General features: G+C 46.0%; 3 protein-coding genes across 3 annotated transcripts in view; 1 reads left to right on the forward strand and 2 right to left on the reverse strand.

The window, feature by feature from the left end:
• NDC80 (NDC80 kinetochore complex component) overlaps window positions 1-1527 on the reverse strand; it is a 30045-nt gene extending 28518 nt beyond the window's left edge. The window contains exon 1 of the mRNA XM_063446181.1: window positions 1439-1527. Coding sequence (XP_063302251.1) covers window positions 1439-1527 — 89 coding nt within the window. The remainder of the gene's footprint in view (window positions 1-1438) is intronic.
• Window positions 1-17106, reverse strand: part of LOC134573755 (zinc finger protein 850-like) — a 788930-nt gene that overhangs the window by 254947 nt on the left and 516877 nt on the right. The window lies entirely within an intron of this gene.
• On the forward strand, window positions 6378-16399 carry TAF13 (TATA-box binding protein associated factor 13). The gene is made up of 4 exons (XM_063446268.1): window positions 6378-6456; window positions 13131-13209; window positions 14003-14100; window positions 15609-16399. The coding sequence occupies exons 1-4, from the start codon at window positions 6430-6432 to the stop codon at window positions 15777-15779; spliced, it is 375 nt and encodes a 124-aa protein (XP_063302338.1). The 5' UTR covers window positions 6378-6429; the 3' UTR covers window positions 15780-16399.

A 17106-nucleotide genomic window follows, 5' to 3' on the forward strand; every position in this document is an offset into this window, starting at 1 on the left:
CCCCCCCTACTACTATTATGGCCCCCACCCGCCGCCCAGGGGTGGGGGCCGGGGGGGAGGACAGTAGGTCCCCCCCCCCTTATTACTATTATGGCCCCCACCCGCCGCCCAGGGGTGGGGGCCGGGGGGGAGGACAGTAGGTCCCCCCCCCTTTATTACTATTATGGCCCCCACCCGCCGGCCAGGGGTGGGGGCCGGGGGGGAGGACAGTAGGTCCCCCCCCCTCATTATCTTTATGGCCCCCACCCACCGCTCAGGGGTGGGGGCCGGGGGGGGGGGGGGGACAATAGGTCTCCCTCCCTTATTTTACTTTACGGCCCCCACCCGTCATTTAGGGGTGGGGGGCAATATTTTTTTTATTTTTTTTCTACAGTGAGCAGCCACAGGCTGCTCACTGCTTACTAGACATGCCCCTACTCGCGGTATAGCGAGTAGGGGCATATTATTTACTAATACCAAGTCATTTTTACTTGGTGTTAGTAAATTTGGCTGAAAGACCAATTTAGGTCTTTCAGCCTTTTAGTAGATAGCTCCCTGATACCGTGGGAATTAGGGAGTTATCTACTAAGCGGCTGCAAGATGCAGCCACAGCAATGAATAGGATCGGAGTTTCATTCATTTGAATGAAATTCCGATACGAACAAAGTACCGAATTGCATCCTAACACCAATGGAGAAACGGTGCTCATTCTGTTAGGATGCAATTCGGCAGTTTTGCCGGCGTTCTGTCTAAGTGACAGGACGTTCGGCAATACTGACAGGAAGTATTGTGGGAACTGGGAGGAAAGCTAGGGATCATGGGAAAATTGCTCTGACCAGCGGAAATGAAGCACACTTTGCTCCTCCGCTGGTCAGAGCTGGTCAAGCGGAGGAATCCCATAAGACAAAGAGTCCCTACTTTGTCTTATGATTTTAAAGAAAGCTAAAGAAGACAGGAAGAAAGGAATAACAGATCCCGAGAGAGGGGGAGAAGAGGAAGAGATTGAGGAAAGGTAAGTTCGGCATGACAGTGCCGCTTTAACAGATTTCAAAATGGTTTATTATTCCAACTGATCAAGTCTGATTGCGGTTTATATTATAGTTTCTAAATTGATCGTAAGCCCTTTCTTATGAAAAATAGAAAATAAATGATACATCCTGTGTCTGTGTGATTTCTTATTTAATATAAGGTTTAAAAAAATATATTGCCCACCATGCATACTTTATCACGGTCTTCATGGGCATTTCATAAAGATTATATATTTATGAAACGCTCCATATTTGTGTATTACAGAGCCACTGTAATACTTAACACTCAAACATGATTCTCTTTATAAAAATGTATCACGTACACCGTCTGTCAGAATGATGAGTGTAAAATGGCAAACCTTGCAGAACAATGACAGACCTCGCCATTAATGTTAGGAATAGTCAACCTCTATTGAAGGAAAATAACCTACTTCTGGGGTGTAGTAAGCCCGACCCGGTTAGTATCTTGCACACGCAGTGGCAATAGGGATTGCCTATTGGTTACTGAACTTCTTCTCATTTTGTCTGCAAAAATAAAGAGAAAAAGATAATTCTTACAATATTAATATGTAGAATACATTCCATTAAACATATTGGAGCATAATCTCTTTATAGTTTAGTATGAAGTAATAAAAAAAAAAAACACAAAATATCACTTAAATAAATTTAAGGGGGTAGAATATCTACTTTTAATAATGTGACCAGGCAACTCACTGTTAGAAATACAATCTCAAATATTAATGAATTACTCCATGCACCAAGGCCGTCTCAATGATTTGAAATGATCATGGTGCCTGGAGTCTGTATGTGCAGTGTTTCACCAGGAGATACTCCACATACAGATTTTATCCCTTCTGCTGCTATGGGGTGTAATGTAGCCATGGCTGAGTCAGAGGGGCGGCATTAAACACCCTGGAGTTATGGGATGCCGAATATCAAATCTGTGCATTCTTCAAAGCACAAATGCTCATTCAAGGGTTGAGAGCAGTCAGCTGGATAGGCATCGAGCTTCTTCAGCTCTGGAAAAGACAGGTGTTGTAAACCTGCCAACAAAGGAGTCCAGCAGCCTGGTGGGACCCAGGTAAGAAGCTAAACAGTTTGACTCCGCACAGGGTAAGTTAGCACAGAAGGTGCCAGAGAGATGGCCAAAGCACTGACCCTCAGTCAGCACAGAAGGGTTAATCCATAGCGCCAAAACAGGGGTCTCCCTGACTGACTGCTCTTGGTGTGCCCGCTCTCTGTCCCCAGGACTCACCAATCTCTGTCTGTCTGTCTGTCTGTCCCCAGGACTCACCGATCTCTGTCTGTCTGTCTGTCTGTCCCCAGGACTCACCGATCTCTGTCTGTCTGTCTGTCCCCAGGACTCACCGATCTCTGTCTGTCTGTCTGTCCCCAGGACTCACCGATCTCTGTCTGTCCCCAGGACTCACCGATCTCTGTCTGTCCCCAGGACTCACCGATCTCTGTCTGTCCCCAGGACTCACCGATCTCTGTCTGTCCCCAGGACTCACCGATCTCTGTCTGTCCCCAGGACTCACCGATCTCTGTCTGTCCCCAGGACTCACCGATCTCTGTCTGTCCCCAGGACTCACCGATCTCTGTCTGTCTGTCTGTCCCCAGGACTCGCCGATCTCTGTCTGTCTGTCTGTCCCCAGGACTCGCCAATCTCTGTCTGTCTGTCCCCAGGACTCGCCAATCTCTGTCTGTCTGTCCCCAGGACTCGCCAATCTCTGTCTGTCTGTCCCCAGGACTCGCCAATCTCTGTCTGTCTGTCCCCAGGACTCGCCAATCTCTGTCTGTCTGTCCCCAGGACTCGCCAATCTCTGTCTGTCTGTCCCCAGGACTCGCCAATCTCTGTCTGTCTGTCCCCAGGACTCGCCAATCTCTGTCTGTCTGTCCCCAGGACTCGCCAATCTCTGTCTGTCTGTCCCCAGGACTCGCCAATCTCTGTCTGTCTGTCCCCAGGACTCGCCAATCTCTGTCTGTCTGTCCCCAGGACTCGCCAATCTCTGTCTGTCTGTCCCCAGGACTCGCCAATCTCTGTCTGTCTGTCCCCAGGACTCGCCAATCTCTGTCTGTCTGTCCCCAGGACTCGCCAATCTCTGTCTGTCTGTCCCCAGGACTCGCCAATCTCTGTCTGTCTGTCCCCAGGACTCGCCAATCTCTGTCTGTCTGTCCCCAGGACTCGCCAATCTCTGTCTGTCTGTCCCCAGGACTCGCCAATCTCTGTCTGTCTGTCCCCAGGACTCGCCAATCTCTGTCTGTCTGTCCCCAGGACTCGCCAATCTCTGTCTGTCTGTCCCCAGGACTCGCCAATCTCTGTCTGTCTGTCTGTCTGTCCCCAGGACTCACCGATCTCTGTCTGTCTGTCTGTCTGTCCCCAGGACTCACCGATCTCTGTCTGTCTGTCTGTCTGTCCCCAGGACTCACCGATCTCTGTCTGTCTGTCTGTCCCCAGGACTCACCGATCTCTGTCTGTCTGTCTGTCCCCAGGACTCACCGATCTCTGTCTGTCTGTCTGTCCCCAGGACTCACCGATCTCTGTCTGTCTGTCTGTCCCCAGGACTCACCGATCTCTGTCTGTCTGTCTGTCCCCAGGACTCACCGATCTCTGTCTGTCTGTCTGTCCCCAGGACTCACCGATCTCTGTCTGTCTGTCTGTCTGTCCCCAGGACTCACCGATCTCTGTCTGTCTGTCTGTCTGTCCCCAGGACTCACCGATCTCTGTCTGTCTGTCTGTCCCCAGGACTCACCGATCTCTGTCTGTCTGTCTGTCCCCAGGACTCACCAATCTCTGTCTGTCTGTCTGTCCCCAGGACTCACCAATCTCTGTCTGTCTGTCTGTCCCCAGGACTCACCAATCTCTGTCTGTCTGTCTGTCCCCAGGACTCACCAATCTCTGTCTGTCTGTCTGTCCCCAGGACTCACCAATCTCTGTCTGTCTGTCTGTCCCCAGGACTCACCAATCTCTGTCTGTCTGTCTGTCCCCAGGACTCACCAATCTCTGTCTGTCTGTCCGTCCCCAGGACTCACCAATCTCTGTCTGTCTGTCTGTCCCCAGGACTCACCAATCTCTGTCTGTCTGTCTGTCCCCAGGACTCACCAATCTCTGTCTGTCTGTCTGTCCCCAGGACTCACCAATCTCTGTCTGTCCCCAGGACTCACCAATCTCTGTCTGTCTGTCTGTCCCCAGGACTCACCAATCTCTGTCTGTCTGTCTGTCCCCAGGACTCACCAATCTCTGTCTGTCTGTCTGTCCCCAGGACTCACCAATCTCTGTCTGTCTGTCTGTCCCCAGGACTCACCAATCTCTGTCTGTCTGTCTGTCTGTCCCCAGGACTCACCAATCTCTGTCTGTCTGTCTGTCTGTCCCCAGGACTCACCAATCTCTGTCTGTCTGTCTGTCTGTCCCCAGGACTCACCAATCTCTGTCTGTCTGTCTGTCTGTCCCCAGGACTCACCAATCTCTGTCTGTCTGTCCCCAGGACTCACCAATCTCTGTCTGTCTGTCTGTCTGTCCCCAGGACTCACCAATCTCTGTCTGTCTGTCTGTCCCCAGGACTCACCAATCTCTGTCTGTCTGTCTGTCCCCAGGACTCACCAATCTCTGTCTGTCTGTCTGTCCCCAGGACTCACCAATCTCTGTCTGTCTGTCTGTCTGTCCCCAGGACTCACCAATCTCTGTCTGTCTGTCTGTCTGTCCCCAGGACTCACCAATCTCTGTCTGTCTGTCTGTCTGTCCCCAGGACTCACCAATCTCTGTCTGTCTGTCTGTCTGTCTGTCCCCAGGACTCACCAATCTCTGTCTGTCTGTCTGTCTGTCTGTCCCCAGGACTCACCAATCTCTGTCTGTCTGTCTGTCTGTCCCCAGGACTCACCAATCTCTGTCTGTCTGTCTGTCTGTCCCCAGGACTCACCAATCTCTGTCTGTCTGTCTGTCTGTCCCCAGGACTCACCAATCTCTGTCTGTCTGTCTGTCTGTCTCCAGGACTCACCAATCTCTGTCTGTCTGTCTGTCTGTCTGTCTCCAGGACTCACCAATCTCTGTCTGTCTGTCTGTCTGTCCCCAGGACTCACCAATCTCTGTCTGTCTGTCTGTCTGTCCCCAGGACTCACCAATCTCTGTCTGTCTGTCTGTCTGTCTGTCCCCAGGACTCACCAATCTCTGTCTGTCTGTCTGTCTGTCCCCAGGACTCACCAATCTCTGTCTGTCTGTCTGTCTGTCCCCAGGACTCACCAATCTCTGTCTCTCTGTCTGTCTGTCCCCAGGACTCACCAATCTCTGTCTGTCTGTCTGTCTGTCCCCAGGACTCACCAATCTCTGTCTGTCTGTCTGTCTGTCCCCAGGACTCACCAATCTCTGTCTGTCTGTCTGTCTGTCCCCAGGACTCACCAATCTCTGTCTGTCTGTCTGTCTGTCCCCAGGACTCACCAATCTCTGTCTGTCTGTCTGTCTGTCCCCAGGACTCACCAATCTCTGTCTGTCTGTCTGTCTGTCCCCAGGACTCACCAATCTCTGTCTGTCTGTCTGTCTGTCCCCAGGACTCACCAATCTCTGTCTGTCTGTCTGTCTGTCTGTCCCCAGGACTCCCCAATCTCTGTCTGTCTGTCTGTCCCCAGGACTCCCCAATCTCTGTCTGTCTGTCTGTCCCCAGGACTCACCAATCTCTGTCTGTCTGTCTGTCCCCAGGACTCACCAATCTCTGTCTGTCTGTCTGTCCCCAGGACTCACCAATCTCTGTCTGTCTGTCTGTCCCCAGGACTCACCAATCTCTGTCTGTCTGTCTGTCCCCAGGACTCCCCAATCTCTGTCTGTCTGTCCGTCCCCAGGACTCCCCAATCTCTGTCTGTCTGTCTGTCCGTCCCCAGGACTCACCAATCTCTGTCTGTCTGTCTGTCTGTCTGTCTGTCCCCAGGACTCCCCAATCTCTGTCTGTCTGTCTGTCTGTCCCCAGGACTCACCAATCTCTGTCTGTCTGTCTGTCTGTCCCCAGGACTCACCAATCTCTGTCTGTCTGTCTGTCTGTCCCCAGGACTCACCGATCTCTGTCTGTCTGTCTGTCCCCAGGACTCACCGATCTCTGTCTGTCTGTCTGTCCCCAGGACTCACCGATCTCTGTCTGTCTGTCTGTCCCCAGGACTCACCGATCTCGGTCTGTCTGTCTGTCTGTCTCTCTGTGTGTCAGGCTGCTGCTGAGAATTCAAATCCGGCGCCTAACGGTCGCTACACCCAGCCACCATTACGTCATCCCCTCGCGCCCTCATCTTCCAGGAAGTAAAATGGCCGCCATCACTCTGCGCCCGGTTATGACGTTCTCCGTGAGCTGTGTTGTGATTGGGCGGGTTGGGCGCCATGTTGCTACTCCGGAAGTCCTAGCTTGGGGGGCGGAAGTGGCCAGATCGCTGTGTTTGGAGCGAGACCATGGCAGACGAGGACGAAGATCAGACGGTGAGCACCAAGGGGGTACTGGGGACACGCTGTCAGTATAGACATGGGACACACTGTCAGTATAGACATGGGGACACACTGTCAGTATAGACATGGGACACACACAGTCAGTATAGACATGGGACACGCTGTCAGTATAGACATGGGACACGCTGTCAGTATAGACATGGGACACACGCTGTCAGTATAGACATGGGACACACGCTGTCAGTATAGACATGGGGACACACTGTCAGTATAGACATGGGACACACACTGTCAGTATAGACATGGGACACACACTGTCAGTATAGACATGGGACACACTGTCAGTATAGACATGGGACACACTGTCAGTATAGACATGGGACACACACTGTCAGTATAGACATGGGGACACACACACTGTCAGTATAGACATGGGGACACACACACTGTCAGTATAGACATGGGGACACACACACTGTCAGTATAGACATGGGACACACACACTGTCAGTATAGACATGGGACACACACACTGTCAGTATAGACATGGGACACACACACTGTCAGTATAGACATGGGACACACACACTGTCAGTATAGACATGGGACACACGCTGTCAGTATAGACATGGGACACACTGTCAGTATAGACATGGGGACACACTGTCAGTATAGACATGGGACACGCTGTCAGTATAGACATGGGACACACTGTCAGTATAGACATGGGACACACTGTCAGTATAGACATGGGACACGCTGTCAGTATAGACATGGGACACACTGTCAGTATAGACATGGGACACGCTGTCAGTATAGACATGGGACACACTGTCAGTATAGACATGGGACACACTGTCAGTATAGACATGGGACACACTGTCAGTATAGACATGGGGACACACTGTCAGTATAGACATGGGACACACTGTCAGTATAGACATGGGACACACTGTCAGTATAGACATGGGACACACTGTCAGTATAGACATGGGGACACACTGTCAGTATAGACATGGGACACACTGTCAGTATAGACATGGGACACACTGTCAGTATAGACATGGGGACACACTGTCAGTATAGACATGGGGACACACTGTCAGTATAGACATGGGACACACTGTCAGTATAGACATGGGACACACTGTCAGTATAGACATGGGACACACTGTCAGTATAGACATGGGACACACTGTCAGTATAGACATGGGACACACTGTCAGTATAGACATGGGACACACTGTCAGTATAGACATGGGACACACTGTCAGTATAGACATGGGACACACTGTCAGTATAGACATGGGACACACTGTCAGTATAGACATGGGACACACTGTCAGTATAGACATGGGACACACTGTCAGTATAGACATGGGACACGCTGTCAGTATAGACATGGGACACGCTGTCAGTATAGACATGGGACACGCTGTCAGTATAGACATGGGACACGCTGTCAGTATAGACATGGGACACGCTGTCAGTATAGACATGGGACACGCTGTCAGTATAGACATGGGACACGCTGTCAGTATAGATATGGGACACGCTGTCAGTATAGACATGGGGACACGCTGTCAGTATAGACATGGGGACACGCTGTCAGTATAGACATGGGGACACGCTGTCAGTATAGACATGGGGACACGCTGTCAGTATAGACATGGGGACACGCTGTCAGTATAGACATGGGGACACGCTGTCAGTATAGACATGGGGACACGCTGTCAGTATAGACATGGGGACACGCTGTCAGTATAGACATGGGGACACGCTGTCAGTATAGACATGGGGACACGCTGTCAGTATAGACATGGGGACACGCTGTCAGTATAGACATGGGGACACGCTGTCAGTATAGACATGGGGACACGCTGTCAGTATAGACATGGGGACACGCTGTCAGTATAGACATGGGGACACGCTGTCAGTATAGACATGGGGACACGCTGTCAGTATAGACATGGGGACACGCTGTCAGTATAGACATGGGGACACGCTGTCAGTATAGACATGGGGACACGCTGTCAGTATAGACATGGGGACACGCTGTCAGTATAGACATGGGGACACGCTGTCAGTATAGACATGGGGACACGCTGTCAGTATAGACATGGGGACACACTGTCAGTATAGACATGGGGACACACTGTCAGTATAGACATGGGGACACACTGTCAGTATAGACATGGGGACACACTGTCAGTATAGACATGGGGACACACTGTCAGTATAGACATGGGGACACACTGTCAGTATAGACATGGGGACACACTGTCAGTATAGACATGGGGACACACTGTCAGTATAGACATGGGGACACACTGTCAGTATAGACATGGGGACACACTGTCAGTATAGACATGGGGACACACTGTCAGTATAGACATGGGGACACACTGTCAGTATAGACATGGGGACACACTGTCAGTATAGACATGGGGACACACTGTCAGTATAGACATGGGGACACACTGTCAGTATAGACATGGGGACACACTGTCAGTATAGACATGGGGACACACTGTCAGTATAGACATGGGGACACACTGTCAGTATAGACATGGGGACACACTGTCAGTATAGACATGGGGACACACTGTCAGTATAGACATGGGGACACACTGTCAGTATAGACATGGGGACACACTGTCAGTATAGACATGGGGACACACTGTCAGTATAGACATGGGGACACACTGTCAGTATAGACATGGGGACACACTGTCAGTATAGACATGGGGACACACTGTCAGTATAGACATGGGGACACACTGTCAGTATAGACATGGGGACACACTGTCAGTATAGACATGGGGACACACTGTCAGTATAGACATGGGGACACACTGTCAGTATAGACATGGGGACACACTGTCAGTATAGACATGGGGACACACTGTCAGTATAGACATGGGGACACACTGTCAGTATAGACATGGGGACACACTGTCAGTATAGACATGGGGACACACTGTCAGTATAGACATGGGGACACACTGTCAGTATAGATGGGGGGCGCTGTCAGTATAGACGGGGGGGCACGCTGTCAGTATAGACGCATAGATTAATGCGTATAAAACAAGGCAATAGGTCTGTTGCAGAGTACGCCATTGAATTTCTTACCCTTGCTTCAGAGGTCGACTGGACTAACATCGGTTTATTCACTGCCTTTTCCGAAGCTCTGTCTGATGCAGTACTCGATGAGACTGCTGCTAAAGAATTACCAAAAAAACTTACATGATGCATATTGATAACCGTCTAAGAGACAGAAATAGAACTAGACTTCCAACTTACTATTGCCCCCTGTTTGTCCAATCCTATGTTACCTGCTCCATCTCCCCCATCTGAACCTGAACCCATGCAATTAGGGTGTTGAGATTATCCGAGGCTGAAAAACTATATAGGAAAAACGAAGGACTCTGTTTATATTGTGGAAAATTGGGTCATTTGAGAATAGTTTGTCCTATTTGGCCGGAAAACTTGCGCACCTGGTATGCCTCATAATAGGTTTATGCTTTCTGTTTTTGCCCAAAGCAATAATGTAAATTTCTCGTATTATGCTTTGGTTGATTCTGGTGCAGTTGAAGACTTTATAGACCAACTGTTTGTTACCAACCATGTAGTACTTTGTAATTAGAGAATTAATTTATTTGTTTGTATTGGTGTATTTTGACGATATACTCATATATTCCTCTGATCTCTCCAGTCACCACGGGCATGTAAAGCAAGTTTGACAAACACTACTTGTGAAGGAAGTTTGTAGTTATGTTCCAGTTTGGTTTGTTATTTTGTTCGCTTCCCGAACCGAAACCAGTTAAAACATAGAACGTTCTGTATCTTGTCCGAAAACCTCAGAGGAAATCATGAATAGAATGCTCCACTGGGTGGCCGCCATTTCGTACATACTAATACAATGGATGGCGGCCATCTTGTCTCTCAAACACTGTCAGTGGGACCTGGTCGCCGAGTGCCTGGAACTCATTTCGGCCAGGCATTCTCATGAACACCGGTCTCTATGGATCTACTCCCCGTTCTCGTTCTCATTCACCTAGACGAACAGCTTTCGGGTGTTCCAGAATACCGAAAACAGGGAGCATTTTCCACAAACCAGCTTGAATATATCTTATGTTGTTTTTGTGAAAAACCTCACCAATGGAGACAGGCTCTTGCCACAATTTCCATGGAACTATTTCTGGGCTTCGACCTCGTGGCAGTCTGGTCAGATCTTCTCTGCGGTGCCGATCGCAAACTACCAAACTGATCTGGGTGATTTTCGGATATATTGTTCACCCAGATCCAGGCTACCCATGGATTTGACTTTTGTGGGGTTCCCATGTATGTTGGGGGTACTTTTGAGGTGTTGTAATATTGTACCTTTTTCTGTGCCTGGTAATAATTGAGTTTAGTGCTGTCTCTGACTCAATTATCTCCCAAGTTCAGAGGAGAAGTTTACTGACTGTATAAATTTGATGCCTGTTCTCCATTTAAATCAGTCTTATCCCAGCATTAAGCGTTGGCTCATGTGTTGGGGGTTATCCGATACTGGCGATATTTTAACCTGTGGATTATTGGCGTATTATTATTATTATTATTATTATTATTATGGGAAAAGGGTATCCATGGTGGTGATACCTTGGCAGACCGCCACACTACTTAAAAGTAGATTATACTGCAAACTTGAAAAGTGCCTATTTGATCAGACAGTTCCTAGGTTATTTGATTTCTGCTTTTGGTTTCCAAATGGATCCACGAAAACTTGAGGCGGTTCTGCACTGGCCCCTTATTCAGCGTTTTATAGATTTTGCCAATTATTATCGTAGGTTCGTAAAAGTCTTCTCTTATCGCCCCTATTACTAGCCTAAACTCGTAACCGTGTAAACTGTCACATATATGGTCACAGGAAGCTAAAGAAGCATTTGATAATCTCAAGACCTTTTTTGCTTATGCTCCCATACTAGTGCACCCTGATACCAGTACACCTTTTATGCTAGAGGTAGATGCATCAGAAACCGGGGTAGGTGCTTTTCTATCTCAGGAGATAGGACACCCCTTTACACCCTTGTGGGTTTTTCTCCAGAAAACGGTCACCATCAGAAATAAACTGATATAGGCAACAGAGAATGGTTAGCCGTTATCCTGGCCTTAAAAGAATGGCAACATCTTTTGGAAGGTTCCAAAGATCCACGTTTGATCATCACTGATCACAAGAATCTGGCATACATAGGTGAAGCCAAGAGATTGTCTTCCAGACAAGCCGGAGTCTCTGTTCTTGTCACGTTTTAATTTCGTGATTACATACAGACCAGACACAAGAAACGTCAAAGCTGACGCCCTATCTAGGCAATTCCGAGGAAGAACAGGAGCAAGACATTTCTCCTATTATACCTCCTGAATCCATTATGACCGCTCAGGTACAGGCTCTCAGCGACAAACCTCAGGGTAAATTGTACATACCACTTAAGGAGAGAAAAGAAATATTGAGGGTATGCAAGGCACATGCAGGGAGGTGTGACTAGGGTTTATAAACAAAGGGATTTAACTCCTAAATGGCAGAGGATTGAGCAGTGAGGCTGCAGGGGCATGTTCTATACACCAAAACTGTTTCATTAAGCTAAAGTTGTTCAGGTGACTATAGTGTCCCTTTAACGCTAACTTTGGCCAGTGTTTGTGACCAAGTGGCTACTAAAAAAAGACTGGACATACCCCATTTGCAATACCTTGGGTTGTCTACTATTGCAAATGGTATGCCATCATGGGGGTAATTCTCATTCCTGGGCTACCACATGGTCTCAAAGGTAACATGACCAATCTGGAGAATTTCAGTGTGAAAAAACTGAAAAATGTATATTTGACCCTGTAACTTCCCAAAACACCATTCACAGTTAGAATGTCATGCAGAACAAAAAAAATAACATTTCTTAATTTCTCCCATTTTTTTTTTTACATTTTATTCATATTACGTAAATTGTTTCATAGCTAAATATTTGACATTAAATGAAAGCCCTATTTCTCCTGAATAAAATGATATATAATAAGGGGGGTGCGCTTAATATGAAAGAGGTGATTTACGGTTGAACAGACCTATCGTAAAATGTAAGGTTTTGTTTAATTTTTATTTTGATCAAAACGTGTACATTTGGCTCAGTCCTTAAGGGGTTAAAGGAACACACTCCTCCCAATATCAATTTCAGCTTGTTTACGTTTTTATGGCGGCAGCAGTGTCTGGGTGCCTTGTAATATTTAGGGGTTAGACCATTTGCCAATTGTTCACTCCCCTCAGTTGGGGCTGACTCCTCTTCCTAGGTGCGTAGCCTTATGAAGGTGTGGCCACTGGCTTAGAGCGTCCACTCATTCTTATGCGATAGATCGTTTGGTATTGATGTAATTGGGATGAGGCTTGGTTGTAAATGTCCTCAGAGAGCCGTACAAGGTGTTCTATGGAAACTTAGAACACATTCCATTTACAGAGCATTGTTTGATATCAATAGACTGCTTATTGTAATGCATTTAATAAGGAGGTAATACTGTCCCCTGGCTTCTTCTCTTTGATTTCAATTTCTTATTGATTATGTCCGTCCTCTGTTTATTATTATTTTCGTATTTATCTGCGCATAGGTAAGCTGTTTTTAAATTAAAAGTGTATGGTGATCTATTGTTAAACCACAAGGATGCTTGACCTATATAAAATGTTTCTTTTAGTTTGAGGAGGAGAATGAAGACACTGCTGGAGGGGTAGACGGGGCACAGGGGAGAAGAAAGAGGCTCTTTTCCAAAGAATGTAAGTTTTTTTTTTTTTTAAATAAATATGGCTTGTATCACAATGAAATCTCAGCAGGAAACGTACCCCTGGTGTGATAATGATTTCTCTAATCCGCAACCCCTTTTCCTGACAGGAGGTCATATTTCTTATCCCTTGTGTAATGGCTTGGAAGATTTACACTATACCAAATCTGTGTAATTCAAGTCACTGTTTTTTTTTGTTTTTGTTTTTTCATTCTTAAAGGAAAGGGCAAACCAAACATGCTGCGTAACTTGTAGGCCTTTGCCAAAACTTTGATGAGAAATTTTATTAATATTAATATTTTAGAAATGAAATTGTATTCACAAATAGTGGGTGAAACTAGGACTGGACTAGTAGAAACTATATCAACTGGCAAGACTAGTCATTATTTGCCCACTGCTGATGAAGGACTATTCCGGGTAAAACTTCGTCGTCTGACGCTGGATTGTCTTGCCTGTAATAAAATGACATGTTTATTAGAAACTCTCTCATTCCCAGTCTGGGATGTGTATGGAATTAAAATAGAATTATTCTGTCCTTTTATGTTTTCATGTAAATACACCTGAAAGGCACTTCCAATCTGTGCCTGGAACATTCCAATCAGAGGCTTCTCATTGGGGGTTCCATCTCAACCCATATTAAGAGCTTGGTGTCGAGCCTGTAGACCAGACGGCCCTTGAAGTTTAAATATGATATTTCTTAGTGTTGGGCCTGAGTTGCAGAAATGGTTTATTGTGCAAAGTAGATCCAGACGCAGTGCTAAATATTGTTTGTTTTGCATTGTTCCCAGTGAGGTGCATGATGTATGGTTTTGGGGACGATCAGAATCCGTACACAGAATCTGTGGATATCTTGGAAGATCTGGTCATCGAATTTGTTACAGAGATGGTGAGTAAAAGTTCAGCCGTACCAAACCTGCAGCCCCCATCAAATAATTTAATAGTCTTTGAGGCGTTTTACACTCGCTCCTATTGTGACTGTGTAAACTGACCATTAAACGTTAACTTCATCCTTTGTCACATGAGCTGGCGGTGTCTCTAAAGCTTCACTATTGGGGATGAATTATGGCCGGTGTGTGCAGTGAGCACATAAATATAATTGGTGCATGTAATTTAAAGGGACACTGTGGGCACCAGTACTACGTAAATGCAGTTGGTAGGTATGGCCTCATTAAAATGCTGCATGCTTTATTAATCCCTTATACAAATAAGGCGTGCTGTGCCTTTAAATCACTATAGTAATACCTAAATATACCTTTAAAAACTCAGTCCCAATTATCAATGTGCAAATATGCCATCAAAACCAGCACTATCCATGCTAATTGTGTGTAATACGCCATTTAATAAACTTTAAGCTGAGCTATTGATAAACTGGTAACCCGCTGAAATGTAGTTGTTACAGCTTGGGTAGCACTTTCTGTCGTTTTATGTGAGCAGGGGTTAATGGGATATGTTCTGGAATTGGCTACATCCTAGTCTGGGCAGAGCTTACTGCAGGAAGTATTACAAAATAGTGGCTATTAGCAATACAATTTGTATCAAGATGGCTGCACAATGTATCCATTAAACCTGTCGTGCTCTTTTTAATGTGTGTATGCCTGGAGAGCCTGGGTCTAAACAGTAACTATAGGACTATTTATTTTGTCCATAGCTACATAGGCTGGAAGGAGACATGTATCCATCAATTTCAGCCTTCCTCACATCCGCTTTTTTTCAGTTGATCCAAAAGAAGGAAAAAAAAATCCCAGTTTGAAGCACATAAAACAAACTAGGAAAAAAATCCTTCTTGACCCCAGGATGGCAATCACATCTGTCCCTGGATTAAAAAGCTATTTCTGTACAATTGAACACCCTATATACTTTATTTTGTCTTTTGCAAGTATGCATCTAGTTGCTCGTCCGTTCCGGGTTTTCCATTTAAGGCTGTCTGTCTTCAGGAATTTGACCTGGTGTAATGGTATTCCCTGTCGCAGAGCGTTCTTGGATTCGCTGGCTTCTTATAAAATGCAGTGGTTTCGCACATTACTCTGGCGTCACACAAACTGTGAACAATTAGCGATTAATTATCCAGCTCGTGTTGCGCGGCTGCTCAGATGTGTAAATTATGGAGCGTTCACAATTCCTAAAATCTTTATTCTGCTCTTCCAATCTACCATTATTTACTTTATACAGAATTGTTTAATCCTTTGTCAGCTAGAAGGGGTTGTCTGCAATTTAAAATGCTGAATATTTATTTATGACATTTTTCGTAAGAATCCCAGCCCAGGGGCAAAACAAAAAAATTACATTCTTGAATTTTACAGCCTCTACCTATTGTATTGGCTATTGCCAGCTTTATTTTAATTGCACCAGTTCTGCTCAATAACTAACGCTTCCTTTTAAATGTTTCCTCTGCAGACCCACAAGGCTATGTCAATTGGGCGTCAGGGCAGGGTGCAGGTAGAAGACATCGTCTTCCTGATCCGGAAAGATCCTCGTAAATTTGCCAGAGTAAAGGACCTGCTGACGATGAACGAAGAGTTAAAACGGGCCAGGAAGGCTTTCGATGAAGCAAACTATGGATCCTAATGATTATTTGATGCACATCTGGCTGTCTTACTATGGAGACTTACAGGGATTCAATGGAGAAATAAAACTTGCTGGTTAAATTACGTTACAATCCCCTGCAGACTGTATCTCTGCAATCTGCACAGAACCAGGGAGGACTATAAAAGGTATCTTGGAAGGCCTTCATGTCAGCTTGTAATGCTGCTGCGGAGACAAACAGAACGGGGAGGGGGAGGATTGTTAAGAATTGTCAGAATAAAAGTCACTTTTTTAAATCACTGTCACTTTGTTCTCTGACATTTCCGTGCCGGTTTAATTGGATAATCTTGTAATACCCCAATTTCTCAACATCTTAATCTAAGAAAAAGGTGGGTCTGAATAGGTTTGTATCTGATTTGCTTAAAGAGACATTAATGCGTTTTAAAATTGCTAATTAATAGAATAACTTGCTGAAACTATCTCAAATCATGAAAGTAAAGGTTCCTGCATTTTACAAGAAAGCAGGTAACAAGATACAGGTGTGCACAAACTCCAGAATGGAAGGATCCAAAGGTCCAAGAGTGGAGACTCATAGTAAACTAATGGCTGACATGTCTGCTGTAAATTGCTGACTTCTTAGAGCAATAAAGAATATAAATGTATGTGATATAGGTATTGTCTACCACCATAAACACATAGTCAGGAGGGCATGATTCACCCTATAAGGGTTTTGAGCCCTTATACTAGGAAAAAAATGGAATGTGGTGAAACACCAAAGGTAAATGTTAAAATATAACGGTTAATGGAAGACTAGTAAAAACCATCCAACGTATGGATGTATAAATATAACAGTAATAGACTCCAAAGTGAGATGAAAAACAAAACAGGTGAGTAAATAAGAACGAAAGGGTATAGCTAAGCAATAAAATAACCTTGTCCAGTGACCAGAGGAACCAAATGTCCAGATAGATAAGTGGCAACCAGGACCAGATTCTAAGTTACAGATAGTGTGTGGCTATTAAGTTACCTGCCACCTGATCTCACCGGATGCCAAAAATACAGTACCCTATAGCTCAAATGATGTGAGAGGAGTCTAATACATCGTGGGCTGAAAAGTCCACTATAAGCATATACATATATGTACATACATAAATCAACTGATATATCTTAAAGTGGTATGTAGTGTAAACCAGGAGTTCACATAAAGGTATGAGGGAACACAGGAAGGGTGCATGTGCCGGTTGGTCCCTGCATTTAGTCTAAAGTTAGCCAAAAATTATTTTCTGGTCTCTACATATTTGACAGGAGACACACGTTCCCACCATGTGAGTAAACCAAAATAGATACAAATACCTGAAACGGGTAACTT

This window comes from Pelobates fuscus, chromosome 1 (assembly GCF_036172605.1).
Source record: "Pelobates fuscus isolate aPelFus1 chromosome 1, aPelFus1.pri, whole genome shotgun sequence".
Taxonomy (NCBI): Eukaryota; Metazoa; Chordata; class Amphibia; order Anura; family Pelobatidae; genus Pelobates; species Pelobates fuscus.

What these genes read in the sequence shown, in the direction of transcription:
- TAF13 (XM_063446268.1), top strand. Translation starts at nt 6,430, where the DNA reads ATGGCAGACGAGGACGAAGATCAGACG. An exon ending in ACGAGGACGAAGATCAGACG is followed by an intron (nt 6,457 to 13,130) that starts GTGAGCACCAAG and finishes TGTTTCTTTTAG; the next exon opens with TTTGAGGAGGAGAATGAAGA. An exon ending in GAGGCTCTTTTCCAAAGAAT is followed by an intron (nt 13,210 to 14,002) that starts GTAAGTTTTTTT and finishes CATTGTTCCCAG; the next exon opens with TGAGGTGCATGATGTATGGT.